General features: G+C 44.0%; 2 protein-coding genes and 1 long non-coding RNA gene across 4 annotated transcripts; all 3 read left to right on the top strand.

Moving 5' to 3' along the window:
- The first annotated feature begins 191 nt into the window (after window positions 1-191).
- LOC135447337 (alcohol dehydrogenase 1-like) lies at window positions 192-4,368 on the top strand. 2 transcript variants are annotated; one of them, XM_064712266.1, is made up of 9 exons: window positions 192-386; window positions 1,270-1,368; window positions 1,826-1,967; window positions 2,071-2,158; window positions 2,272-2,491; window positions 2,616-2,876; window positions 3,165-3,300; window positions 3,618-3,756; window positions 4,158-4,368. In XM_064712266.1, exons 1-9 carry the CDS (start codon window positions 369-371, stop codon window positions 4,180-4,182), a joined length of 1,128 nt encoding a protein of 375 aa, XP_064568336.1. In that variant the 5' UTR covers window positions 192-368; the 3' UTR covers window positions 4,183-4,368. The 2 variants fall into 2 exon arrangements, with proteins under 2 accessions (XP_064568336.1, XP_064568337.1); XM_064712267.1 differs by having other exon boundaries at window positions 2,071-2,152; window positions 3,618-4,368.
- Window positions 4,369-8,595: 4,227 nt separating this feature from the next.
- LOC135447336 (alcohol dehydrogenase 1-like) lies at window positions 8,596-12,583 on the top strand. Its single transcript, XM_064712265.1, has 9 exons — window positions 8,596-8,613; window positions 9,497-9,595; window positions 10,053-10,194; window positions 10,285-10,372; window positions 10,480-10,699; window positions 10,824-11,084; window positions 11,373-11,508; window positions 11,824-11,962; window positions 12,373-12,583. Exons 1-9 carry the CDS (start codon window positions 8,596-8,598, stop codon window positions 12,395-12,397), a joined length of 1,128 nt encoding a protein of 375 aa, XP_064568335.1. The 3' UTR covers window positions 12,398-12,583.
- Window positions 12,584-15,323: 2,740 nt separating this feature from the next.
- LOC135447334 (uncharacterized) lies at window positions 15,324-23,751 on the top strand. The gene is made up of 3 exons (XR_010440075.1): window positions 15,324-15,803; window positions 22,627-22,733; window positions 22,876-23,751. It is a non-coding gene; the product is annotated as an uncharacterized LOC135447334 (long non-coding RNA).
- The last annotated feature ends 4,149 nt before the right edge of the window (window positions 23,752-27,900 follow it).

Here is a 27,900-nt window from a genome sequence, read left to right as displayed (position 1 = left end):
TCCCTCCACACCTGCCAGCATCATCTGGAAGGAATAATAATAATTATTATTATTCCTGGAAGCAATAATTTCTGAGCTTCCTGGGCCTTTCAGGCAGGGAGGGCAGGCAATGACCCAAAGGCAGAGTCACTGATAAAAGGCTCCCTGGAGGACTTCTGCCCCCATCCATCTCCCAGCCACTGTCCAGCTCCTCCCCTCAGCACTCCCTGTGCAGCATCCAGCCCCCGACACTCATTAACCAGCGCTCTCCAGAGACGGTGCCGCGCCGCGACTGCTCCCGCTCCACGCCTGGCGGATCCTGCAGCACGCCCGGGCAGCAGCTTCCCTCCAGCCTGCGACAGCGACAGACACGGCTCTGCTACGACCACATGGCCACTGCGGGAAAAGTAAGGACAAGGCATTTCCCACCCTCCTTTCCAGGTGCCCTGCTCTTGGCCAAATCCCCTGCAGAAGGCTCAGCCTGCACAGCACTCCGCGTGCCCTCTTTCCTCTGACCTTACTCTCCCTCCTCTCCCAAACCCCTGAGAATTTCTCCAGACTCTGCATTCGGTAGTGCATTCCCCCTCTGTCCTGCTCGGCTGCTCAGCATACAAAATTTGCAATTGTGCTGCCCTGAAAAACACCCTCCTGCTCAAAAATCCCACCCTGAGCTCCTGCTCTGGCAGCAAACGCAGCTCTCCAGTGGTGCCCTCTTCAGCCGCTCACCTCCTGCACTCAGCCTTGTCCCTGGCAGTACCCTTTTCAGGCTGCAAGCCCCATCTTGCTGATGCCAAACTGCTTTGAGTTGATCGGGGAAGGGTTTGTGCCATGTCACACGCAAATCAAAACTTGCTAAAGGAAATCAAGTATCCAGGTGCCCATCAGATGGGGACAATTCCATAGTCCCTCTCTCTCACCTTCAGCCCAGTGTTTCACAAGGTTGACATCAAAGCTCTCCATTGGCATTTCCATCAGGTAGGGTCTGCAGTGCTCATGGAAGCACAGTCTGGCCAGTAACACATGGGGATATTATGAAAACTCCACCAAAGCCATCAGAACCCAGCAGCTTTCCAAGGCTACACCTGATACTCTTTGTGTCACAAACCACAAATGGGGTTTCCTCAGACCACAAACCAGGCCAGCGTTCACTGGGCAGCACATGGTTTCAGGTGCAGTTGAGCATCACCAGGTTTGAGCACTTCGGGTTTAGGTGATTGCAGGATGACTTCCCCCGAGCGTGTGCTAAAGGCAAACGGTCCCATGCAATGAATTCCTCTTGGTTGTTTCCAGGTTATCAGGTGCAGGGCTGCTGTTGCCTGGGCCCCGGGAAAACTCTCTGTTGAGGAGGTGGAAGTTGCACCCCCAAAGGCAGGGGAAGTCCGGATCAAGGTAAAAATACATCTCAATAACTTTTTCTTCCTTCCTTGTGGGAATTGCTCTTCTTGTGGTTATACCTTCAGTAAAACTCAGGGATCTGTATGATCCAAGAGGTTTTCATTGCCCAGAGCTGCCTTGGCTCAAATGCACCATCTGCCAGGGGCTCCTTTTTGGACTAATTCTTGTCTAAGCTGTCACATAGGAATTCCTGTCTCCAGCCCTTGCTCTGCTGGACAGGGCTCTGGTGTCCACACTGTGGCCTCTCCTCCACTTCCACCTCCAGCTCAGTGCAGAGGAAAGCCATATGGAGCATTCAGAGTGAGCAGAAGGGGAAAGCCCAGCCTGGGCTCAGTGTGCTGTCATAGAGTGCCAGCACTGACTGAGAGGCATCATAACACCCCTGGGAAAATTGCTTCCACAAACTGAGTTAGACAGAGTCCAGGACATCTGCTTGTTCCTCTCCAAACAGCTTGTGGCCACAGGCATCTGTGGCACAGATGATCACGTTCTGCAAGGCTGCTTTCCCAACGCAGAATTCCCAGTTATCCCTGGGCATGAAGGAGCTGGAATTGTGGAAAGCGTTGGAGAAGGAGTGACCTCTGTGAAACCAGGTAACTGACACACACACATAAAACAGATCACATACCCAGGAATCAGCTCTCACACAGGCAGCAACCTTAGACCCACATAACATGGGATATTGCTTTCTTCCAGGTGACAAAGTGATTACAGTTGGCGTCCCTCAGTGTGGGGAATGCAGCTTCTGCCGGAATCCTGAATCCAATTATTGCCAGAAGTCCCAGTAAGTTTATTTTGCCCTCCCCTTCCCCTACATGAGATGGACTTTATGACAAATATGCCACCCCCATCAGTGCTTCACTCAATCAAATACAAATACTTGCATCTCCTCCACAGTTTCTCTGAACCACAAAACCTGCTGCCAGACAAGACCAGCCGCTTCTCATGCAAAGGGAAGCAGATCCATCACTTCCTGTGGGTCAGCGCCTTTGCAGAATACACTGTGGTCCCAGAATACACTGTTGCCAAGATAGATGCTGCAGCACCTCTAGACAAAGTCTGCTTGTTTGGCTGTGGGTTTTCCACAGGCTATGGGGCTGCCATCAACACAGCCAAGGTTGGTGTTCAGGCGTGTTTAGCACCCCAGGGTCACCCTCACATGCTCATCAATCCTGTGCAAACGAAACCTTCTCCTCCTCCTGCTCTTGCTGCTGGAGACTCACAGGCTCCCATCTGTGCAGGTAAAACCAGGCTCCACCTGTGCTGTTTTTGGCCTTGGAGGAATTGGCCTCTCTATTGTCATGGGCTGCAAGGCAGCTGGAGCTTCCCGCATCATTGCCGTGGACATCAACAAGGACAAGTTTGCCAAGGCCAAGGAGCTGGGAGCCACTGACTGCATCAACCCTCGAGACTTCCAGAAGCCCATCCAGGAGGTGCTCACTGAGATGACCGGGCAGGGCGTGGACTACTCATTTGAGGCCTTCGGGCACAAGGATACCATGGTAGGTGGAACTGGAGCACCTGTCCTCCCTCCCAGATCATCACAGGCTCCTCTCAGGGCAAAATTCACGCCCATGGGAAGATCCTCACAGGCTGCCTGCAGTGCTGGGCATATGTTTGTGAGAGAAAACAGCATGATCTTAAAAAAAGCCCCACTCTCTCCAGGTCTGCTCCACAAGGGGATATGCATGTTTTCAGATTCCCAGGGAGGAGCAGGAGGTTGCACAAAAAGAGCACTCCCCTGACTGACCCATAAGGGCTCTCTCTCATTCTCCTGCCTGTTCCATTAGATTGCTGCCTTGGCTTCCTGCAATATGAGCACTGGTGTCTTTGTGATGGTTGGAGAAGTGGATGCTGGTTCAGAGATTTCCATCGATCCCACACTTCTGCTGACTGGGCGTACATGGAAAGGGACTTTGGTTGGAGGTATTGTATTTCAGAAGGCACTCTAAATTATTCAGCTTTTTCTTTCTTGGCAGTTGACAATCCATAGGAAAAGAGGGTTTTCAAGTGAAAGACAACTAAAGAGGAGCACTGCATTGCCTGTATTGAACATTAGCATTAGACAAGCAAATAATCCTCCACCTGTGTCACACAGTAACCCACTCATCCCAAAGAGCAGAAAGCATCTCACAAGGGTGTGGCACCAGCACTGGTCACTAGTCCTGACCCTGACAGTAACACTACCGTAACAAAAGGGCCTTTCTCCCATTATTCAGGCAGCTGCTCTCTCCTGTTTCTAGGCTGGAAGACGAGAGAATGTATCCCCAAATTAGTTTCCGGCTACTTGGAGAAGAAATTCAATTTGGACTTGCTGATCACACACACGCTGCCATTCGCTAAAGTGAACGAGGGATTTGAGTTGCTACGTGCAGGAAAATGGTGAGACTCTGACCAGCAGCAAACCTCAGCACCACCTCCTAAAGTTCCAACAGGCAGAGCATGCAACACTGGCTTCCCAAAGAGCACCTGAGCCTTTTGAGGAAGTAGGGCCTCCCAGCTGAGTGCTGGCAAGATCTGCCACAGCCCCAAGGGAAGAGCCCATGTTCAGCACAGGGAACCCTCCTGCTCATGCTTCAGCTCAGCACAGATCCTGTGGCCTTATCCCGTGAGGGGCTCCCCTCAGCAGGGATTTGAAGGCTGCCCCATTGCTGCACGCCTCATGCAGCTCAGTCAGGAAGAGGCTGGATGGCAGAGAAGGTGGCCGGTCCCCAGGCACACCTGCCTGCCACACTGCCTGCTCCTGAGCTGCAGCCAAGCCTCCCTTCCCTTCCACGTTTCAGTATCCGCACTGTCCTGCTCTTCTGAGGGACGCGGCCTACGAAGCCGAGCGGAGGGACCAGCGCAGCAGGTGCTCTCCTGGCCCGGGCCCTTCTCAACCAGCACCTCCCCTTGTGGGGCACCAGGAGAAGAGAATGAGGAACTCACCTGTGCTGCTGTCACTGCTGGTCCTGCTGTGCCCAGACAGGACATGAAAGGATGTCTCTCCCAGGAAAGTGCTTTTACTAATAAAGGTTTTTAAACCAACTCATCTAATACTGTGCACTCCATCAATAGAGCCTCCAGGGCCTTGGGACAATTGGTTGATAGATCAGGAACACTGGTAGTGACTTCCTTGACCTGTCTGTAACAAGGAATTATACTGGTAGGAATAGGCAGATCCTTGGGGTCAATGCATGGCTCCACGGCTGGTGCAAACAAATAAAAATACTGGGTATTTGACTGTGAGGTGATCTGTTCACCACCTCGTATACAGACACCTGACAGGATGAGCCGTTCTCAGAGGGGAGAAGGAGTTCTAGCACAGGAGCTAGCAGAGCTTTAAACTAGTCCGGGAAGGGGAATGGGAGAATACCAGGCTGGCCAGTGATGAACAGTGGCATGGTGTGCCAAAGCGTGAGGAAAGGAGCAGGAAGGGAACCCCTCAATCTGCTTCATAAGTGTTGGCTACAAAACACCACTTGTGAAAATGTTTCTATACCAATGAATGCAGCTTGAGGAACAAGCAATGGTGAACTGGAAACTTTTGCCAGGTGCCAGAGACTTGATATCGTTGGCATAAGTGAAACTGGTGGGACAAGTCCTGTGATTGGAGTGCCCTGGGATGGTTGGATGGTTACAGGCTCTTCAGGAGGGAAAGGCAGGGCAGAAGAGGCAGGTGGGTGACACTGCATGGAATAGAAGGGTTGGAATGTATGCAGCTGTAATGGCACATTTGAGAGCCTCTGGGTGAGAATCAAGGGGCAGACAAATAACGTGGATGTCACCATGGGCATCTACTATAGACCCATCACTGTGCTCTGTACTATTCCTGCCTCATTTTTCCTTCCTTCATTCTTATTTGTCCTCTTTAGATCCTGATCTTAGAATGGAGGCTTTTCTCCTGCTCTAGTTTTCATCTTGAAACAACCTCAGAGAAATGTACAGACTGTAATGGGGAAGAGACATTACATGTGCATTTGTGTCCCATCATGGGGGTGCTAGAGGTGCTATTCCTAGGCTATCAGAAATCATAAAGTCAAGTTCCTCCTTGGCAATGTAATTGCAGAATGAAATTGTGGAGGATGTATTATGATCACAACGAGTCCCCCAAAGGAAATTTTTCTGGGCAAAAAAAAGGAAAAGAAAACAGAAAGGCAAGGCTATGGTCCTAATGGGTCTCCCCCAAGTGGAGATATTCCATCATTCTATGATAGCATGGACTCAAAACCAGCAATTGTTCCAAGTGTCCTGTTCTCTAGTTTAACATTTCTTCCCTAGCCATTCTCCTCCACTAGGATGAACTCAATCAATTGCTCATTTAACAAATTTTTGTCAGAATTGTTTTCTATATCTCTGCTAGGTACAATATATCAGAGTGAATCTAACTCCCACTTTCCTTACCTCATTTGCCTCAGACCACTATCATTTTGTAAGAGGTACACAATATTTCTGTTCTTATGGAAATTAAAGCACCAGGACGTCTTTTAGAATAGGGAATTATTAATACTGCAAACAAATCCTGTAGGATATGGTCCAGTTTGTCCTTCACAGTAGAATGCAAAAATTGTCTCTGAAACAGGTGCCCACTTACACTGAACAGAAATGTAATGCCGGGTCATCAATAAGGGAACTCCTATCAGACTCTGACTTGTAATTAAAAATTACAGAAACCTGATGCTGGCACCAGGAAAGATAAGATTTGTACTTAGCCCTCATAACTGCGTTTCAGCATCTGTTCCACAGAGATTTCTGTCAAATATTCTACCGTCTTTCCTCCTCTTTGATACAGGCAGCAAACAACCAGAACATAAAGTGGGGGACAGAAAACTGACTACCAAGATGAAGACAAACACCTTGAGGTCTGTGCCTGTGTGTAAGGGCATCTGACCTCACAGATCAGCTATTAAAGCTTATCAAATACATGACTACATACTGCAAGTCAGGATAGCAATTATTTAGAATGTAGATACACAGGATTGGCCATTGAAAAGTTAATCATTAAATCCATGCCTGCTGACATACAAGTTTGTTCTTATTTTCCCTCTATTACCTGGATAAGACAAAAACAACAACAATCTCCTGTCTGAAACAGATACAAAAAAACTGCATAGCAAGAGGATCTCAGTATCAGCTCCCTACAATAGTTGCATACATTTCAAATGTTTTGCAGAGGTGCCAGCTCCCCATGGCCCTTAACAACTGCAAGCAGGGCAGACAGAAATTCTCATTACACATCAGTGGTGGCTTTGCAAGTCCGGGGGACTAGAGCATCACATGGATGTTTTAAGGAAAAATAACAGTACATATTTGAAAGATCTTTTTACAACTACTGTGTAGTTATCCTCTCAACAGCAGACACTAGAAACGTCTTCAGAGCCATGAAGTGCCAGCACAAGTAGCACATTTATATCCTTAGGTGTGAGATGAGATCATAAGCCATCTGTATGGAATGCTATCTAGGAAGCAGGTGAACGAATTCCTTATTTGTTACAGGACTTTTGCAATTTGTTGGTTTCAACTTCAAACACTGCCAACCCTATGGGCTATCTGCCATAGAGCATTCATCCTCTGGAATTGCTTTCCGGCCCTTGTGCAATGCAGAAGACAGAATGGGAATCAAAGCCAACTACTCTGTGTCCCAGGAGTTCTGTACAGTGGGTTTGTCTGCACAGCCTACCGAGTATTTTTGGTTTTGGCTGAGCACTTAAATCAGCCCACCTTGGGCCTGAAGAGAACACTGCAAGGCACAGGAAAGCACATGAAAATCTTGGAGAAGAACTGTATTCTTCTTCTACAGCATCTGGTGGGTGCCCTGCTAGGAAAAGAGGCGTGAAATGTAGTAACTTTGATCAGATATTAGGAAGAAATTCTTTACTGTGACAGTGCTGAGGCACTGGAACAGGCTGAGAAGTGGCCCATGCCCCAGGGCTGGCAGCATCTGAGGCCACTCAGATGTGGCTATGAGCAATTTCCTCTAGTGAGAGGTGTTCCTGCCCATGGCAGGGGGGGTGGTACAACATGATCTTTAAGGTCCCACATAACCAAGGCCATTCTGTGATTTTGTGAAGGACATGTGAATCTACCATAGAGCCGAATGTGCCACGCTTGAGTCTACAGAGCAATGCCCTCCTCATTCATGAATGTTACACTTTTTTCTGATCATGTCTAGTCCCGTTTGCTAATCCAAATATCAACAAATGTCCCTTGATTAAAAAAAAAAAAGAAACTTATATATACTCATATAATTATTCCCAACAGCCAAAGAGCTAACTTCTCCTCATTATAGCATTCTAAATGCTCCGTGATCCAAACCGGGGTTTATGTCATTAGTGGCAGTCTTCTAGGAAATTATCCCATGCCTTAGGTTTGCCAAAGTGTCTTTTCAGCCACACAGAAGGAAGATTCCTTTCTAACTGGGGGGGTTACATCACACTCAGCCTGCTCATCTCAGCCTGGTCCTCCAACAAGCTCTCGCTCATCCACTCCCTGCAATACACCACCTTGTCCAATGCCTCAGCAGAAAACAGTTCTGGGGAAACCTGAAAAGCCTGGGTAGAGTGAACCTACCTACAAACCTGGCTACGCTGGAGTGAAGTAAATGTGTCCTTGGAAAAAAATTCCTTTCTTGACAGATGTTCCCCTTACTGCTGTGGTGAAAATAGCTCCAATACCACAGACAGTAAAGCTTCAACCCAGACAGCAATGTGTCTTTGTCATCCACACCACATCTTCACTGCCTCTATTTGGTTTTTGTTTATTTTTTAATTTTTAACCTCTTTGCAAATATTATGGTGTAAATGGCCACCAGGACAAATGCTCCAACCTGGCAAAAATGGGATGCCAAGGAAGCCTCAGCAGAGACGCGATCTCCTCCCTCCACACCTGCCAGAATCATCTGGAAGGAATAATAATAATTATTATTATTCCTGGAAGCAATAATTTCTGAGCTTCCTGGGCCTTTCAGGCAGGGAGGGCAGGCAATGACCCAAAGGCAGAGTCACTGATAAAAGGCTCCCTGGAGGACTTCTGCCCCCATCCATCTCCCAGCCACTGTCCAGCTCCTCCCCTCAGCACTCCCTGTGCAGCATCCAGCCCCCGACACTCATTAACCAGCGCTCTCCAGAGACGGTGCCGCGCCGCGACTGCTCCCGCTCCACGCCTGGTGGATCCTGCAGCACGCCCGGGCAGCAGCTTCCCTCCAGCCTGCAACAGCGACAGACACGGCTCTGCTACGACCACATGGCCACTGCGGGAAAAGTAAGGACAAGGCATTTCCCACCCTCCTTTCCAGGTGCCCTGCTCTTGGCCAAATCCCCTGCAGAAGGCTCAGCCTGCACAGCACTCCGCGTGCCCTCTTTCCTCTGACCTTACTCTCCCTCCTCTCCCACACCCCTGAGAATTTCACCAGACTCTGCATTCGGTAGTGCATTCCCACTCTGTCCTGCCCGGCTGCTCAGCAGACAAAATTTGCAATTGTGCTGCCCTGAAAAACACCCTCCTGCTCAAAAATCCCACCCTGAGCTCCTGCTCTGGCAGCAAAGGCAGCTCTCCAGTGGTGCCCTCTTCAGCCACTCACCTCCTGCACTCAGCCTTGTCCGTGGCAATACCCTTTTCAGGCTGCAAGCCCCATCTTGCTGATGCCAAACTGCTTTGAGTTGATCGCGGAAGGGTTTGTGCCATGTCACACGCAAATCAAAACCTGCTAAAGGAAATCAAGTATCCAGGTGCCCATCAGATGGGGACAATTCCATAGTCCCTCTCTCTCACCTTCAGCCCATTGTTTCACAAGGTTGACATCAAAGCTCTCCATTGGCATTTCCATCAGGTAGGGTCTGCAGTGCTCATGGAAGCACAGTCTGGCCAGTAACACATGGGGATGTTATGAAAACTCCACCAAAGCCATCAGAACCCAGCAGCTTTCCAAGGCTACACCTGATACTCTTTGTGTCACAAACCACAAATGGGGTTTCCTCAGACCACAAACCAGGCCAGCGTTCACTGGGCAGCACGTGGTTTCAGGTGCAGTTGAGCATCACCAGGTTTGAGCACCTCGGGTTTAGGTGATTGCAGGATGACTTCCCCCAAGCGTGTGCTAAAGGCAAACGGTCCCATGCAATGAATTCCTCTTGGTTGTTTCCAGGTCATCAGGTGCAGGGCTGCTGTTGCCTGGGCCCCGGGCAAACTCTCTGTTGAGGAGGTGGAAGTTGCACCCCCAAAGGCAGGGGAAGTCCGGATCAAGGTAAAAATACATCTCAATAACTTTTTCTTCCTTCCTTGTGGGAATTGCTCTTCTTGTGGTTATACCTTCAGTAAAACTCAGGGATCTGTATGCTCCAAGAAATTTTCATTGCCCAGAGCTGCCTTGGCTCAAATGCACCATCTGCCAGGGGCTCCTTTTTGGACTAATTCTTGTCTAAGCTGTCACATAGGAATTCCTGTCTCCAGCCCTTGCTCTGCTGGACAGGGCTCTGGTGTCCACACTGTGGCCTCTCCTCCACTTCCACCTCCAGCTCAGTGCAGAGGAAAGCCATATGGAGCATTCAGAGTGAGCAGAAGGGGAAAGCCCAGCCTGGGCTCAGTGTGCTGTCATAGAGTGCCAGCACTGACTGAGAGGCATCATAACACCCCTGGGAAAATTGCTTCCACAAACTGAGTTAGACAGAGTCCAGGACATCTGCTTGTTCCTCTCCAAACAGCTTGTGGCCACAGGCATCTGTCGCACCGATGATCACGTTCTGCAAGGCTGCTTTCCCAACGCAGAATTCCCAGTTATCCCTGGGCATGAAGGAGCTGGAATTGTGGAAAGCGTTGGAGAAGGAGTGACCTCTGTGAAACCAGGTAACTGACACACACACACATGCCAGGAATCAAATCTGGCACAGGCAGCAACCTTAGACCCACATAACATGGGATATTGCTTTCTTCCAGGTGACAAAGTGATCCCAGTTTGCGTCCCTCAGTGTGGGAAATGCAGCTTCTGCCGGAATCCTGAATCCAATTATTGCCAGAAGTCCCAGTAAGTTTACTTTGTCTTCCCCTACATGGGATGGACTTTATGACAAATATGCCACCCCCATCAGTGCTTCACTCAATCAAATACAAATACTTGCATCTCCTCCACAGTTTCTCTGAACCACAAAACCTGCTGCCGGACAAGACCAGCCGCTTCTCATGCAAAGGGAAGCAGATCCATCACTTCCTGTGGGTCAGCGCCTTTGCAGAATACACTGTGGTCCCAGAATACACTGTTGCCAAGATAGATGCTGCAGCACCTCTAGACAAAGTCTGCTTGTTTGGCTGTGGGTTTTCCACAGGCTATGGGGCTGCCATCAACACAGCCAAGGTTGGTGTTCAGGCGTGTTTAGCACCCCAGGGTCACCCTCACATGCTCATCAATCCTGTGCAAACGAAACCTTCTCCTCCTCCTGCTCTTGCTGCTGGAGACTCACAGGCTCCCATCTGTGCAGGTAAAACCAGGCTCCACCTGTGCTGTTTTTGGCCTTGGAGGAATTGGCCTCTCTATTGTCATGGGCTGCAAGGCAGCTGGAGCTTCCCGCATCATTGGTGTGGACATCAACAAGGACAAGTTTGCCAAGGCCAAGGAGCTGGGAGCCACCGACTGCATCAACCCTCGAGACTTCCAGAAGCCCATCCAGGAGGTGCTCACTGAGATGACCGGGCAGGGCGTGGACTACTCCTTTGAGGCCTTCGGGCACAAGGATACCATGGTAGGTGGAACTGGAGAACCTGTCCTCCCTCCCAGATCATCACAGGCTCCTCTCAGGGCAAAATTCACGCCCTTGGGAAGATCCTCACAGGCTGCCTGCAGTGCTGGGCATATGTTTGTGAGAGAAAACAGCATGATCTTAAAAAAAGCCCCACTCTCTCCAGGTCTGCTCCACAAGGGGATATGCATGTTTTCAGATTCCCAGGGAGGAGCAGGAGGTTGCACAAAAAGAGCACTCCCCTGACTGACCCATAAGGGCTCTCTCTCATTCTCCTGCCTGTTCCATTAGATTGCTGCCTTGGCTTCCTGCAATATGAGCACTGGTGTCTGTGTGATGGTTGGAGAAGTGGATGCTGGTTCAGAGATTTCCATCGATCCCACACTTCTGCTGACTGGGCGTACATGGAAAGGGACTTTGGTTGGAGGTTTGTATTTCAGAAGGCACTCTAAATTATTCAGCTTTTTCTTTCTTGGCAGTTGACAATCCATAGGAAAAGAGGGTTTTCAAGCAAAAGACAACTAAAGAGGAGCACTGCATTGCCTGTATTGAACATTAGCATTAGACAAGCAAATAATCCTCCACCTTGTCACACAGTAACCCACTCATCCCAAAGAGCAGAAAGCATCTCACAAGGGTGTGGCACCAGCACTGGTCACTAGTCCTGACCCTGACAGTAACATTACCGTACCAAAAGAGCCTTTCTCCCATTATTCAGGCAGCTGCTCTCTCCTGTTTCTAGGCTGGAAGACGAGAGAATGTATCCCCAAATTAGTTTCCGGCTACTTGGAGAAGAAATTCAATTCGGACTTGCTGATCACACACACGCTGCCATTCGCTAAAGTGAACGAGGGATTTGAGTTGCTACGTGCAGGAAAATGGTGAGACTCTGACCAGCAGGAGGTTCAGCAAACCTCAGCACCACCTCCTAAAATTCCAACAGGGAGAGCATGCAACACTGGCTTCCCAAAGAGCACCTGAGCCTTTTGAGGAAGCAGGGCCTCCCAGCTGAGTGCTGGCAAGATCTGCCACAGCCCCAAGGGAAGAGCCCATGTTCAGCACAGGGAACCCTCCTGCTCATGCTTCAGCTCAGCACAGATCCTGTGGCCTTATCCCGTGAGGGGCTCCCCTCAGCAGGGATTTGAAGGCTGCCCCATTGCTGCACGCCTCATGCAGCTGAGTCAGGAAGAGGCTGGATGGCAGAGAAGGTGGCCGGTCCCCAGGCACACCTGCCTGCCACACTGCCTGCTCCTGAGCTGCAGCCAAGCCTCCCTTCCCTTCCACGTTTCAGTATCCGCACTGTCCTGCTCTTCTGAGGGACGCGGCCTAGGAAGCCGAGCGGAGGGACCAGCGCAGCAGGTGCTCTCCTGGCCCGGGCCCTTCTCAACCAGCACCTCCCCTTGTGGGGCACCAGGAGAAGAGAATGAGGAACTCACCTGTGCTGCTGTCACTGCTGGTCCTGCTGTGCCCAGACAGGACATGAAAGGATGTCTCTCCCAGGAAAGTGCTTTTACTAATAAAGGTTTTCTGTGAAACTCGTTCAATGCAGTGCACTCAATCAATTGTGTTCCCAGAGGAACCCTGGAGGGAGCTCCTCCTCACATCACATCCCTTCCACCACACCCTTGTTCTCAGCAGTGAGCAATGGCCTGTGCCCCTCCTCTGCTGCTGCCTCCCACCTTCATCTCCCTCAGAGAACTGGGCCCTCTCCTCTCTGCCCCTGTCCCAGCTGGGTGAATGCTGCAGCCTCCAGCAAAGCCCAGCAGGGAAACCTCTTCTGCTGCTGCTGCTCTGAAGCATATTATAGAAAGCCGTAGATAACTTTCCTATAATGATATAACACTCATAGAGCTTCCATGGATGCTGTTTCATTTTTGGCAAATGTTATTGTACTTTTAATATATTTTCCACACCAAGTCCCACGGTATATTACAGTACAACTCTGAAAAATATTCCCCAAAGAACAGGCTTATCACTCCAAATGGTCATTCTGCTAAACAGATGCTTCTATCAGTTTCTGACATTGGACCCATAACATCACTGTGCCTTTTGACCTCTTTTGTGCAACACTTATCACATCCAACAGCCCTTTGAACTTCTGGAAACCCCTTAGCACAATCAGCAATCACATAGAATATGGACACACAAATGAGTTATCGAAGGTAAACAAATTCCATCTTGTCCACGAAATTTTACTACCTCATGCTGTGCCTATTGAGGGCTTTGACTTTGGGAAAGACTTTTTAAGGTTTTTTTTACATATCTATGCCATGTCCCTCATATCTTCCCCTCCAAGCTGTGTCTTCCTGTCCTCCTCCTTAATCTCTTCCCCTGCTTTTGCACTATCTGTATGTTTAGTTTTGGCCTGTTTTGGCCTGTTGAGATGCCTTTACACAGCATCTCAATTCCTCACAGACCATTTTCGAAAGCACCAAATCTCCTGATTATCTGGACTTTTCCAGTTTTTTTCAAAAGCATTTCATTTGATCCTATCTCCATCCTAGAGTGTTTGTAAGCCCTTCTTTTCTGTCTCAAAAGATCCTGTTTAATTTCCTTTCGCAAATGGAAACAGTACCTTGCAAAAGAGAAAAGAAATGCCTACAAACGCTCTGGAATGGGGATAGGATCAAATAAAATGCAATTGAAAAAAACCCACAAACCCAGAAAATAAAGAGATTTAATGCCTTAAAAATGGTTTGTGAGGAATTGAGCGGCATGCAAAGGACAAAACCAGGCCCAAAGAAACATCACAGATATTGCAAAACCAGGAGAAAAAAATCAAGGAGGAAGACACAGCTTCAAGGGGAAGATATGAGGGACATGGCATGGATACTAAAAAAAAAAAAGGAAAGGCTCTCTGGAAAGGAGAGAGGATCAAATGAAATGCAATTGAAAAAACCCAAAAAACCCAGAAAATCAGGAGTTTTAGTGTATTCAAAAAATGGTCTGTGAGGAAAGGAGCTGCATTGCAAAGGACCAAAAGAGGCCAAAACTAAGCTCACAGATGTTGTGAAAGCAGGGGAAAATGCCAAGGACAAAGACACAGCTTGCAGGGGAAGAAAGAAGGAACATGGCATGGATACTTAAAAAAAAAAAAGAAAGAAAAAACAAAGAAAAAAATCTTTCCCTAGATCAAAGCCTTCAAAATGCAGGCCATATGCCATCAAGTGCAGGCACATGCAGCAAAGCCTTCCAAAATTAATCCCCGCTGAAGGCCAAAACAGAAAAGAAGGACTTACAAACACGCTGGAATGGAGACACTGTCAAAGGAATTGCAATTGGAGGAGAAAACAAAGAAAATTGAGAAATTTGGGACATTTAGTGACTATAAGAAAATGGACCGGGATTATATCAGGAGCAGTGCAAAGGACCAAAGCATGCCAAAACTAAGCTCACAGATGTTGCAAAAGCAGGGGAGAAAGTCAAGGAGAAAGACAACTTGCAGGGGAAGATATGAGGGACATATAAAAAAAAATAAAAATCTTGCCCAAAGTCAAAGCCATATAAAGGCAGGCCATATGCCATCAAGTGCAGGCACATGCAGCAAAACTTGCCAAAATTGATCCCCTCTGATGGCCAAAACAGAAAAAAGGACTTACAAACACTCTGGAATGGAGATACCATCAAATGAAATGCAATTGAAAAACCAAAAAACCCAGAAAATCGGGAGTTTTAGTGCCTTTAAAAAATGGTCTGTGAGGAATTGAGCTGCAGTGCAAAGGACCAAACCAGGCCAAAACTAAACTGACAGATATTGCAAAAGTAGGGGAAAAAAATCAAGGAGGAACACACAACTTGGAGGGGAAGATAGGAGTGACATGTCTTGGATACTTAAAAAAAAAAGAAAAAAAAAATCTTCCCCAAAGTCTAAGGTTGTTGTCATCTTATTGTGTCATCACAAGATTTGGTTTCCATTCCCTAAAGGAAATTATTTCATTTCCCTTCCCAAACAGAAATTATTTCCTTTTGGGAAAGGAAACGAAATCTTGCGATTTCAATGGGAATAAATTTTGGCAAATTTTGTTGTGTGTCCCTGCACTTGATGGCATATTGCGTGCCTTTTGATAGCTTTGTGTGGAGGGATAGAATGTAAGAAAATAAAGATAGTGTAGAAGGCAGTCTCACACCTGAGGAGTTGCAGCTGTACTAATGCCAAGGATTAGGAACAGGCCTGCCCTTAACAGGCCACAGCTGTGTCTGATTATGATGAGTGCTATAGAAGATTGGGTTATCTGGGTAAGGAGAGAGTTGGAGTTTTTTGGTTGTCCTGTGAAGGAGTCAGTGCTATGAGGAGTTGGCCATGAGAAATCACCCAGAATGTATGGGCTTTTGCAATAAGATGGCAACAGTTGGTGACCCTGACCTGGTTCTGACATGAACCTGTGGTGGTTTGGGAAAAAGGACTTAAATATTAAGCAATGTGATCCCAAGGTGATTCAGGAAGATTACTGCAGGCCTAAGAGAAATTACAGTGGAGTTAGGCAGACCAAGAGTCTGAGAGCCTAAAAATCCAGATGAGCTATAGCCAGGCAGACCAGGGAGCCTAGAAGTCAGGACAAGGTATGAGATACCACCCCCAAGAAGAAGAGTGCTGGATATGAGGAGTGGACACTATGCACTTTGCTTAGTTGGTGCATTGGATCAAGCCCCGTGCCCCCTGCCAAGGAATGGCTGCAGTCCAGAGGGGACCCAGCATGTGCAGAGTTCCCCCGGAATGGCAGTGTGCGTACAGCAGGACATAATGGGAAATAACATATGGTTTGCTAAGTTTTAAATAAGTTTTATAGAAAATGTTTTATTTTTTTTGGTTTTTATTTGATGCTTAATAAGAAAATCAAACAGAAATATTTATCTTGAAAATATTTATTCTACAGTTTTTGTGGACTTTTTTGTTTTGTTGGTTTTCTTTGGTTTTGTTTGTTGTTTGGTTGTTTGGTTTGTTTGAGTTATTTTGTTTGGGTTTGTTTTGGTTTCGGTATTTTTTTCCCAATAGCCCCATTCCCTCCTCCACTTCTTGCAGAGAAAAACATGTATGAATTCAGGCTTTACTTGAATGTGAGAGATTGGCACATCTTTGCATAGTGTATTCCTGTTTTGTTCATTTGACAGGATTGTACTAGAGTACCACTTCTTAAAGTTTGGACACTTTATGAACCTAAATATATAATTTTCTGCTTTTGAAATAGAAATTCCAATCTCTTGTCTGTAAAATGTTAAGGTGATTAATTCTTTCTTCCTCTTCACTTTTTAGTCCAACATCTTTCAGCAGCATTCTTGATAGCGGTAATCAATGCAGTCCTTGATAGGTTCTTTGGGAAAAGTTTGTGTGGTTTATGGTGTGTGTTGCGTTCCTTCCCACAATCTGCTTTTATTTTTTTGTTTGTTTTCCTTGCTGCCTTCTGTAAGCTTTTTCCAAATGAAGGTGAGGAGGTGCTCTTCAAAACAATCTTTTTACTCCCCAAAAACTTGCATTTGTTCTCATTAGCAGCAGCCCAAGTAAGGCAAATAGCCTTTCCTCAGCAGCTCTGGCACACTCACAAAAATACAGCTTGCAGGTACTAAGTGGTGAACACAAAAATGAAGGGCGTGCATCCATCACAATTCATAGTGGTGTCCTAAACAGGGCACAAGCTTCCAGCATGGGATGTCATTGGGCCCAACTGGACATTATTGAAAATGAATGGTTGCTTAGAAACAATGCAACTCTGGACATTGAGCATTAGGGCGAGGCCTGTTTTGCCCAAGAACCAGGGCAAGCTGGAAAGCTGGCAATGAAGTTTGCTACCAAGATTGTATTGCTATGAGTGTCTCACAAAATACTGCACTGCAAAGAGGTTTTTCAGAATCACCAGATAGCTTTTTCTGACAATTTTTCAGTAAAGATAGCTGCAGGCGCTATGCTAGTCAATCAACAAAATTGGGATTGTGTTTTAGAGAGAAAAAGAAAATAAGCAGATACTGGACTGTCCATACAAATGTGAAGCAGAAAAAATTCCCTGAAGAAATTCACACAACACTTTAAATAAGAGATAATAGAGAAGGAAGTCTGTAGTTCCTTTAGGCTTGGTTTACAACTAGGTTTGTTACATAGGTGTAAAAAATAAAATAATGGTTTTGAAACACAAAAATAGTAAAATAATCAATTTTTAAAATGTCTAAATAAGGATTTGCCATGTTTATCGAGATATTGAAACATTTATAATAGACTTATGTATATCTCTGTTGGATCAGCTGTAGAAATTATTTTCATACAGTAATAGCTGATGTGCTATTAGATATTCAAGTTTTCAGGTTGAGGATGTAGTTCTCAGCAACCCTGTATCTTCTGGCTGTCTTTATGGAATGGTATGTGTATTTGAACATGTTGTCTTTTTATTATGTTCCAAAGTAATTTTGGCTTAATAATCAGTTTCAAACATTATTTTCTTTAACTCTGTCTGAATCTCTTGATTATAATTTAGTTAGGAAGCTATTTCAGCCTTTATTCTGCTGCAGCATTGCTTATAGTCCCTGTTCAGAGGCCACTTGGAAAGATTATGTATCAGGTTTTTTCTAATTAGATAGAAAAAGTAGTCAACTGAAAAGTATTCATCTAATGACTCTGATGTTTTGTTAAGGCTTGAGCAGAGATTTTTTTTTAATATAACATAGCAATATATTATAATGATGTAGCAATAAGTTGCTTTGTTTCTGAAAATTGTCATGTTTCAAGTAATTGTTGATCATCCATTCAAATGGAGAATGATAACAACTCTGACCTAGAGAAGATAATTTTTCAAGTTTAGCAGTGTGCCTTGCCAGAATTTTTTTAAAGTCTCTTCATTTTATGATCACTTATTAGTATTTTAGAGGTGCTGAAGTAGTGAATTTTATTTTTAAAATTAGGACAAAAATCAAGAAAGGGGAAAATGATTTGAAGTGGTCACCTTGCAAGGCAGAGATAGGCATGAATTCCGGAAATACTAGTTGATATGACAGAAAATGAAAGAGTGAGAAATTAGAAAGTTGTGAAATAAGTTGGTTTTTTTGGATGACATTGGTAAGGTTTAAAGAGGTGCTGTCAATGATGACGTTGGATTGGGTCCTGAACTGTGGTATTGGAAAGATATAGCAGACAGCTTGGGTCCAGATAATGTTGTCCAGCTAATGAACCTGACATAAAGTTGGAATTCTGGATTTTTTTTAAGCTGGGAGAATAACAAGATGGAAATAAAATTAGGAAGAAGTTGATTTTAATTATTTATTGTGTTTTTCTAATTAGCGTTACATAAGAGATCCTGTGTTTCAACAGGTAAAGCTACAATGATAATTTTGCTCAGAACAGAGATCTCTGTAAAGGGACTGTTTAGATACAGTCATAGTGACATAAGAAGACTGGTATATTTTGCTTCTTAGGAGAGACTGGTTCTGTTTCCATCTTTATAGCATAAGTGTGTACTTGAATAAATGCACAAAAGATTGGGGGGCTGCCATGAAAAGTTTGTGGCTGCTTACATATAATCAACAAAAAGGAAGGAATTTTATATATACATGCATACACATAGAAATATGTAAATAACAATGTACAACAGTGCCTGAAGAGTAAAGTTATATGGACGTTTTGTAAATGAACTTCTTAAACCTGGAGGTGGCAGAAGAGCAATACTCTGTTAACTCATGAATAGACGTGCCCAGTGTGATGACTGCCGCTATCCCTAAGGATGATCATTGCCCTGTTGATACCATCAATCAAGATAGCAGGAGTTGCCAGAAAGATACATCTGAATACGCGATTAACACCAGCTATTGACCAGGAAACAGCGATTGTCCAGCTCTGCACAGAGAAGGGAACAGTCTTGAATATACAGAGTTACAAAAGAAACTGGGACTCCTCTGCCTCAGGCATAAAAAACTGTATAAAACAGCCCCGCAAAAAGCAGCCCTTGATCTGATCCGATGCGATAGAGGTCGAATCCAGGTTCACCCTGCGCCGATCCCAGGCTCGACGCCGTCTCTTTGGCTGTGCTGGTTTTGAGGACCGTATTTTGGTTGCGGAAAAATATAAAATCTTTTCGCATTTTTGATAATTTTGCTTTTTGATTTATCATTTATAACAATTGTTTCAGAGCAGGCTTCAGTACAGATTCTCTTGCCTGTCTATAAGCTAGTTCACTCAGGTTGATCACAAGTGCAACAGTGTGATGCTTTACTGCGTTCTGGTGCCAAAAAGAGCTGGGAAATGCTCAAGCATCTTGTTTTGAAGTTCTTAAATGACTTCCTGATTTCTCTCTCTTTATGGGTAGACAGCATTGTAGAATCAGTGATCAAGAAACTAATGGCAAAACCTCAGTTGCCAGTTCAAACGACTTCAGTGATCAGATTTACAAAGAAATTGCTATAACCGATGGTTATATCAACAGAATGACCAGAGAAGAGCTCAGGAGTAAACTCAGAGTTCAAGCTTGAAACCAGGTGATTTGAAAACATGTTGATTTGTCTTTGAGAACAGCAGAGTCATGAGGGATGATTATTTTAAAGCTTAAAAACTCAGCACAAAGTGAAAAGCAGACTCAGCACCAGACACCAATTGGTTTTATATGCAATCTCGTTGCAACTTTTTTGCTGTAGGATTAATGCATACTGCTTAATGTCTCAACTGGCAACCTAAAGAAATGCAAGAATACATAACTGAAAGGTAATTCTCATCATTTTTTGGTCAAAGGGGAAAGAACTGCTGTGGTTCTCAGTGGTGCTGCAGACCTTTATCATACAGCAACTTGCTTCATAACATCCATATTTTTATTTAGTGTACCAGTACCGATCTGGCACTTGCTATAAACCCTGGTGATGGAGCTTAGGATTTAATCACTGCATCTCTCTTTAGATGGAGAGATTTTTACTCTGAATATGTGTGCTAGAAAAATGTGAAAAAATGAATGTATTATAAGCTGGGTTTGTGTTCACTGGGGCAGAAGCACGAGAGTATAGTGTAGTTCCTACTGTACTGGCAATGACCTGCAAGATTAATAATCCTGTGGACAGGCAAGATATTGAGATATTGTGAAGCAGGTCAGCTGAGAAAAATAGTGTGTTGTTTCTGTAGGCAGCAGGAATGAGGCAGTAGTGCTGGGGAGTTGGTTGGTTAAATTAATTTAGTGCCTCATGAGGAAAAACTCTTATCATTACTTGGGAAAATTTTTGGTAAAACACATTAGATTTCTATAGCTATTAAGAATTGCTGTGATTTAAAAATTGAAAGCAGAATTCAGGTAGTATATGATATATTTGTGGCCTTCTCTTAGGTTATAAGTTTTCTATATGAGATTTTAAATTTAGTTGTAAGTGCTGAAGGGTTAAAATTTCTTTTTTACCCAAGCTAGGTTTCTTTTGTCAATATATTCAAGTAAGTCTAGTCAGAATATGTCTTATTTGTAAAACAAATAGTTCATCAGTTCTAATGTAGAGTATTGGGCAGATTACCACACATCATCCTTTCCTTCAAGGTTATTGTGATAGTCAATAATTTCCTATTTTCAACGTTTTTTACAAGTTTGATGAAGAAAGAGGTAATTTCCCCTTCCATCAGCTCCCATACTGTCTCAACTTTTAGTGAGCTGGTCATTGACTTAAAGTAGACCAATAAACCAGAGTAAAGAACAGTTGTCTCTGCAGAAGCAGCTGATATTCCCAAATGCATGTTTAGTAGTTTGATTTCAGTTCTTCTTTGCGGATCACTGGACTGCTTTTCTGATAATACCACTTGCTGCACATATCTCTTACAGTTTCTGTGATTTCATTTGCAATGAATAATTTTGAAAATTCCTTCCTTGGAAGGGTAAATGATCCTTATTTATTCCGTTTAGCTCTGGTTTGGTACATGACAGTTCTGGCATATGCATTAATATATTAAAATGTTTACATTAAAAGGACACAGTAAGTAACTTCAATTGCTTGCCATGTGAATTTATTTATAGCCACAAACCTCCTGAAAAGCAGGATCTTGACCAGGAGGGTTTTTGACAACTGAAATCTCAAATACTTTATTTTAATAGAGTTATTCAGGCTCAATTTAAAATTTAAATTGAGAACAATGTAAGATGTGGACGTTCAAGATGGATTCTGCGTTGTCTATGCCCCTGATGCAGAAAGGCCTCAGGCATGCATCACTTCAGTAGAGGGGAATGAATACAGGTGAAGCAGTGCTTCTTCCATGGCCAGAGGTCAACCAGGAGTAATCTGCAAAGACTTGAGCTTTGGAAAGGCTTTGGATACCGAGTCTTGCTGAAGCAGAGGTGACTGCAGAGTGGCTCTGTGCCATGCTTCCCAGTCTGTCTCTGGTGTTGTACTGTGAAGGGGTACCACAGCCTCTGGGTTATCCCAGAAGTGGGTTTAATGTAGTGTAGGTAATGGGGCTAACGCTCCTCTATGATAAAGTGGAATTCAGACTTCACATGTGCTGCTGTTCAAAATGAGGTTAAGAAGTGTTGAGCTTTCAAATGTTAAATATAGTTTCAGTTTTACAGCAAGGAAATAATTAAACAAGAGTGTGATCTTTGTCACTTTCTCTATTTATTTAGAGGAGTGAGAGATGTACTGAAAGATATTGAAAAACTATTATAAGAAACAGAGGCTGATGCAGAAGGAACACATTAGTGGAGACAGCTGCTATGACTACATCTGTGTAGTTGACTTTGAAGCAACTTGTGAAGAAGGAAATCCGCCTGAGTTTGTTCATGAAATAATTGAATTTCCTGTTGTCTTGGTAAACACACATACCCTGGAAATAGTAGGTGATCTAATGGCTGTGTTGGTCTGCTATTCTTTGAAGTAACTTGCTTGCATCAGAAAGTCTAGATTAGTTTCTAGGTAGATGTTGAACTTCATTAAAAATAGCATACTTTTTTTCATAAGGTTTTATCCTCTGTGCCTCTTAGGTACAAACAGAACTTTCTTTTCTGAAAGCATTTTCCAAATGATTATCCAAGTAGATCATTCTCCTGCTCACGACTCCCTCTATTGATATGAGTTTCTCAGTTGTCCATGTATGCTCCCACCTGTCCTTTCTTTCCCTGCTTTAAGACCCACAAACTATTTCTAGGACTCAAGATCATAATCAAAAATTATCAGTTCTGTGGTCCTGTGTGAGGCGATCCAGAAGGCACTAACGCAGAGGTCTGGAGAGTGAGGTTGAGTGAATTCTACTTCTTGTCAGACTCAGCTGTTTCCAAACTGCACCCAACAGACTGACAGCTGTGTAACCTGATTTTAAACATACTTCACAGGCATTTGGTAGCCTCAAGTGCTCTGTTGCAGTACAGCTTTCTTTTAGGACAAACTACCTGCTGCTTAACTGAAATTGAGTCACCCAGTGAAACAGAGGCTGTGCACACACCTCTGACTAAAATGATTCATTTGTGAAGAACTCTTAATGGAAAGAGGATTTCCAGTAATCCTTGGGATGCTACCATAAAGAATAGCTGCACATATGATTTAACAGCAGAAAAATGATTGTGCAGATTACCAGGATTATGGCTCTTAGAGTGTTGTTTGTTTGTTTGTCCAACAGCTTTTGTATAACAGCAGGGATTTGGGGTCTAGACCAACTCCTGTTGACTGTTTCTCCTCTGTTAAAATGAGAGTCTCTGTCTCACCAAGGTGCTTTGAAGTTAAATGGTAAGTGATCTGACAGAAGGCAGCATGAAAGTCATTTGTGACTTAAGTAGGCTTAAAATCTGCATGTGTTTCTACTGCCCCCTGTTAGACTAAAAAGACTTGGTACCAAACCTGATCCTTGGTTACTCACTTTCTCCATCAGGTTCCTAGGAATCAGACCAAGCTGACAATCATGCCTGAAAATCTGGGCATGAGTTCAGATGGGAGCCCTCACAGTGGACTTGATGACTCTAAAAACATTGCAAGGATCGCTATAAGGATGCTGCAGGGTGGCTGTGACCTGCGGGTGAATGAGAGAATTCACGGTGGACAGCTGATGACAGCCTCCTCCTCAGGCCCCTTAGAGGGAGCCCCTGCTCCACAGATGCCCCGCTACAGACACTGGCAGATCCGGGCTCTGCCCCGGGCTGCCCTCACATACCCGCTAAAGATCCAGAGTTGTTCAATGGGCACCTCTGCCAGCTTGTCTGCCTTGCAAAATCCTAAAGCACCTTACCTAACCATCTCTGTTGAAATAAAGAGGAGCATGGAAGCTGTTTGTTCTTTGAAGCCTATTACAGCAATCTCTTTTTGTACTGGTGACTTCTGTGAGGTTGATATCTGGAATCCAGACAAAGTGTTAAGCTTTTAAGAAGGTGTAATTTGAGCACCTGCTAAGAGGGATTGGGCCTGTGTGCTGCTGTGCCATCCCAGCCTGTGGGCAGCATTTGTTCACTGTGATGTACTCCAATGGTATCCAGCATCTATCTGCTTATTCATTGCACACAAATAAGCCATTCCTGGAAGAACTGAAAGAGCAGTGGTTGGGCTGGCCCTTCCTGATGAGGCACTCTGCTAAGTGTTCCTGCCAGTTTTTTGATTTTTTACAAAGTCTAGGAGAAATGGGTGTGCATTCATCAGTTCTAAAGCAGTAGAGGAGTACTCTGTTGTTTGAGGTTCTTCTTTAAGGGATATATTTGTCTGCTTCCCCATCAAATGGAAAGGCTGGGTGTTGAATAAAAATTTCATCAATGTAGAATGATGGTATTTTTCTATTGTTTCTTTAGATTTTCACTTTAAGGATCCCATCTATTCCTGCAAAGCTGCCCTTCATTTAATGTTGTTTTTAAACACCATCAGCCATTTGCTCTTAAAAATGAGTGAAGTAAAAGTCAGTTCAAAACATGCCAAGTTGCCAAAATTTCATGCTCTGTGATTATTACATAAAACAAAACAAGAAGCTTCTCATTCATGGCTGAAGACATGTCCAGCTATTTTTGGTGTCTTCTTGTGCTTCTGCCACCATGGAGCTATGCCTTTATTACAAAATCTAGCACTGAAAGATTAATATAATTTTATTGCTAAAGGTCACAGTTAATTACTAGCAACTTCTGTTTACTCCCCAGGCCTCAGATAAGATGATATTCAAAGGCGGCCAAAGTACTAATTTGCTTTGTCTCCATGGGCTGTTACAAAGTGCACCATTAATGTGATCAACTTTGCATTCTGAAAAGTGAAATAATGTATTTTGGTTGCTCTTGATTTCAAGAAAAAAAAAAAAGAATTTGCTATCCCTGTATTACAATTCACCCTTTTTACCACCTACATTCAGGACACAAAATAACCAATTAATAAACTTTGTTAAGAACACTGACTGTCTGACTAATCCAACTCTTCCCAGCCCTGCTTTGCTCTTCTGACTGTTAAACTGCATCAATGGAACTATGAAAACTTCCATTTAAAATTCATGCAGGAGGGAGAAGTATTAGTCAATTCTCTGTTGCTTCATATGATTTCTTTCTTGAGTCACAGATTTGGACAGTCATAACTGCTTCAGAGTTATGGTTTTTGGTGTGGAGTTTTTTATCCCTGAAAGTTAGGGGTTTTTTGGGGGTTTTTTTGGTTTTTGTTTTTGGTGGGGTTTTTTTGCCTGAAAGCAGATAGTTGTTCTATTGTAGAGAACTTTGTTGAACTTTATAGTTGTTTTTCCTTTTGTAGCCCTACTTGATGGATTTTCACAAGATAAAATAGAAATCTCTGATATGCTTTCTCCTCAAATGCCATTTATCTGTCTGCCCGTATTTTGTACAAATTCCTATATACATGCTTTTCACTGTAGTGACTGTAGTATCCTCTTTTTCTGAAGTACCATGGTAATTTACTTTTTTTTGTGTCCGAGTTACAGTTGTGCAAGTTTCTGTGACAAAATTGAGTCTAGTTCAGCAGATCCCCTCTGGGCATGGTGGCAGCCAGAGACTATCACTAGTCTTTATTTACAGGTCTGGAACCAGGCTCACAGTCAAATGAGAAACTTTTTTTTTTTACAGATTATACTACAGATTGCATAAGAGCTGTTGTAATTGTACCTAATTTATTTTAAGTACAGAGTTGTTTATTTTTGCTAAGTAACTTCAAAAAGATGTTTTGAGATAAGGGTTAAATCATAACTGTTTTCTGTTTACTGTTTGAGTAGGTTTGGATATTTTCTATCAGTGAGCTGCAGAAATCAGTAGAATCATTCCAGATACTAATTTTATCTGTTGGATTAATGTCAAACTGTAAGGTGTAAGTATTTTCACAGAATATTTGATTCTGTGATTTTTGAGATGAAGTGAATTTTAACAATCCTGATTTGCTTGAAATGTAAACAAACTTATTAAAATAATTTCATATTTCTAAGTATGTCAGGTACTGAATTTGATCTGTAAAGCATGAGATGATTTCAACAGTCTTGGGGCCTTTCCATCGGCTCAGCTCATGATTTGTCTTCTCCAGTAGACCAGCGACATTGCCATGGATGGATGGCTTAAATCCCATGCATGTGACTAGTTCACAATGCTCAGTATTGAAATAAATTTTCCTGGCTACTTCGTAGAGGGGAAAAAAAGGGGTTTGGTGATTTTACTAGTAATGCTCATATTCAGCCAAACAGTGTTTTTTCAGGTTGATCTCATTTGTTCATCCAAAGAAGCTTGCTGAGAGCATCTGCTGTAATGGATATTTTATTAGAGGAGTCTTCCCATGCTTGAAAAAATAATTGACAACTATGTCAAAAACAATCCCATCTCTTTTTTTATGCAGGAAAAAAGCATGCAGACATTGATTGCCAGCTATTTAAAAGATATTCCAAAAAGGAAAAAAAAAAAAAAGGAGAACCCCAAGCAAGAGTAGGGTGAAAACCCGCGGGAACGTTTGCCCGCGGTGCCGGTGCGGGGCGGGCAGGGCGCAGCCGCTGCAGCGGCGATGGCGCACTGGAGGCGCAGGTGCGGAGTGCAGCCGGCAGGGGGCGCCGCACTGTCCCCCCGCAGCGCCGCGGGTGCGGGATGTCACAGACATGTTTTATGAAAAATCCTTTCCTCAGGAATTTTTCTCCTGAGAAACCTCAGGAGCAAAATGTAAACAATGATTATCTGCTGCTGTGGAATGCAACAGGTGGATCTGTGATTGGTCTCATGTGGTTGTTTCTAATTAATGACCAATCACAGTCCAGCTGTCCGGACTGACTCCGTCAGACACAAGCCTTTGTTATCATTCCTTTTCTATTCTTAGCTAGCCTTCTGATGACGTCCTTTCTTCTATTCTTTTAGTATAGTTTCAATATAAAATATATCCTACAATAATAAATCAAGCCTTCTGAAACATGGAGTCAACATTCTCGTCTCTTCCCTCATCCTAAGACCCCCTGTGAGCGCCATCACAGCCGGGCTTGGCTGGCACCGGGGGGCTGCTCTCAAACCGCGTGGTAATTATCTCTGTTCCATGCAAAAACAGAACAAAACAGCGCCCCACCCCTCCATGCCCACCCCCCCAAAAAAAAGAGGGAAAAGCAGGGATTACGTCATTTGTTCTTAAAGCAAGTGGAAATCCTTTTTCCTTGAGGAGTGGAGGGGAGACTGTTTTTCCCGCAGCCTTCTGCAGGTGGAGAGCTGGACGATAATTTAAGGTTTGATGCAGTCGGACACAGAAGACAACTCCGCTCCTAATCTCAGACGGAATTTCTTGAAGTCAGAATGGTCAATCTTGATTCAAGTCACTGCCCCATCATAAACACAGCCTTTTTCTCCTCTTTCTTTTTTTCTCCTCTTTCTTTTTTTCTCCTTCTCTTTTTTTCTCCTTTTCTTTCTCTTTTCTTTCTGATTGATTATTGCTGTTTTGGTTCACAGAGGAATACAGTTTGAATGAAAAACAATGCTTCCAGTGGACAAAGCTGAAACTTCTATCAGCTTCTCAGGGAAGTCTCCCTCTAGTCCCCATCCCCTGTTACAAAACCTCACCGCATAACGCCAATACAATTGGCAAAACACACAGTCCTGGAAGGTGATTGCTTCTGTCTTCACAAGCACGTGAAACAGCCCAGTGCTTGCTTCAGAGCTGGGTAGACAGTGACCCAACAAAGTTACAGTAATCAGTTTTCTGCCAAAGAAAATAAAATATACGGGCCGTAAGGAGGGTAAAGGGAGCATGTTGAAGAAGGCTTATTCCAAATTGTTGCTTGTGAAATGTGCAATGTTTTGGTGATCTTTGAAAAGAAAAATACTCTCCACTGTGAAAAAAACCCCAAACCCTGTTTGTAACCTCATCCTGAGTAATTTTGTGTTCTGTGAGAATCCTGTTGCTAGTAGTGAAACTGTTTATTGTCAGATATGCTTTGATACTCTATGAGAAAGCTAGTGCAACCATTGAAATTATTAGCATGGGAAAAAAAAGGGATGATAGTAGCATAAATGAATGAAGGGACTGATACTGGAATAGGAAAAATATTGATAATACTGAAAATACTTTGCTGATGACTTATGTGTTGAGAACTCCTGGCTTTTATTAACAAAACAGATAAAATATCACAGGTATCCTAAGTAGACATTATTTCTTTATCCTGAATACTAATTCATTTTACTGAAGCCCTTTTGATTTGCTCTTCTCCTCCAGAATCACTCAGATTCATTGACAGAATCCCAGTATTCTGAGAGGAAAAATTTTCCAGCTGATTTTTAAAACTATAATTATTTCAATAACATAGTAAAGATAGTAATTTGAGATTTTCCTTATCTTTCAGTGTAAAACTTGTATAGTCAGGATATTTTTGTAGGCATGGACTTTTGCATTTTCTTCTCTTCCAGCTGTGAAAATAGAGCTGCAAAACTAAATCCAGTTTATGTTGGTAACTGTTTTTTCCCAAGGTTCCGAAGAA

This window comes from Zonotrichia leucophrys, chromosome 4 (genome assembly GCF_028769735.1).
Source record: "Zonotrichia leucophrys gambelii isolate GWCS_2022_RI chromosome 4, RI_Zleu_2.0, whole genome shotgun sequence".
Lineage (NCBI taxonomy): Eukaryota > Metazoa > Chordata > Aves > Passeriformes > Passerellidae > Zonotrichia > Zonotrichia leucophrys.
This window is presented reverse-complemented; position numbering and strand designations above follow the sequence as displayed.

Excerpts from the sequence above, each read along its gene's own strand:
- LOC135447336 (XM_064712265.1), top strand. Across the intron at positions 9,596-10,052 it reads CAGGGGAAGTCCGGATCAAG|CTTGTGGCCACAGGCATCTG; the intron begins GTAAAAATACAT and ends CTCTCCAAACAG. Across the intron at positions 11,085-11,372 it reads TCGGGCACAAGGATACCATG|ATTGCTGCCTTGGCTTCCTG; the intron begins GTAGGTGGAACT and ends CTGTTCCATTAG.
- LOC135447337 (XM_064712266.1), top strand. Across the intron at positions 1,369-1,825 it reads CAGGGGAAGTCCGGATCAAG|CTTGTGGCCACAGGCATCTG; the intron begins GTAAAAATACAT and ends CTCTCCAAACAG. Across the intron at positions 2,159-2,271 it reads AATTATTGCCAGAAGTCCCA|TTTCTCTGAACCACAAAACC; the intron begins GTAAGTTTATTT and ends TCTCCTCCACAG.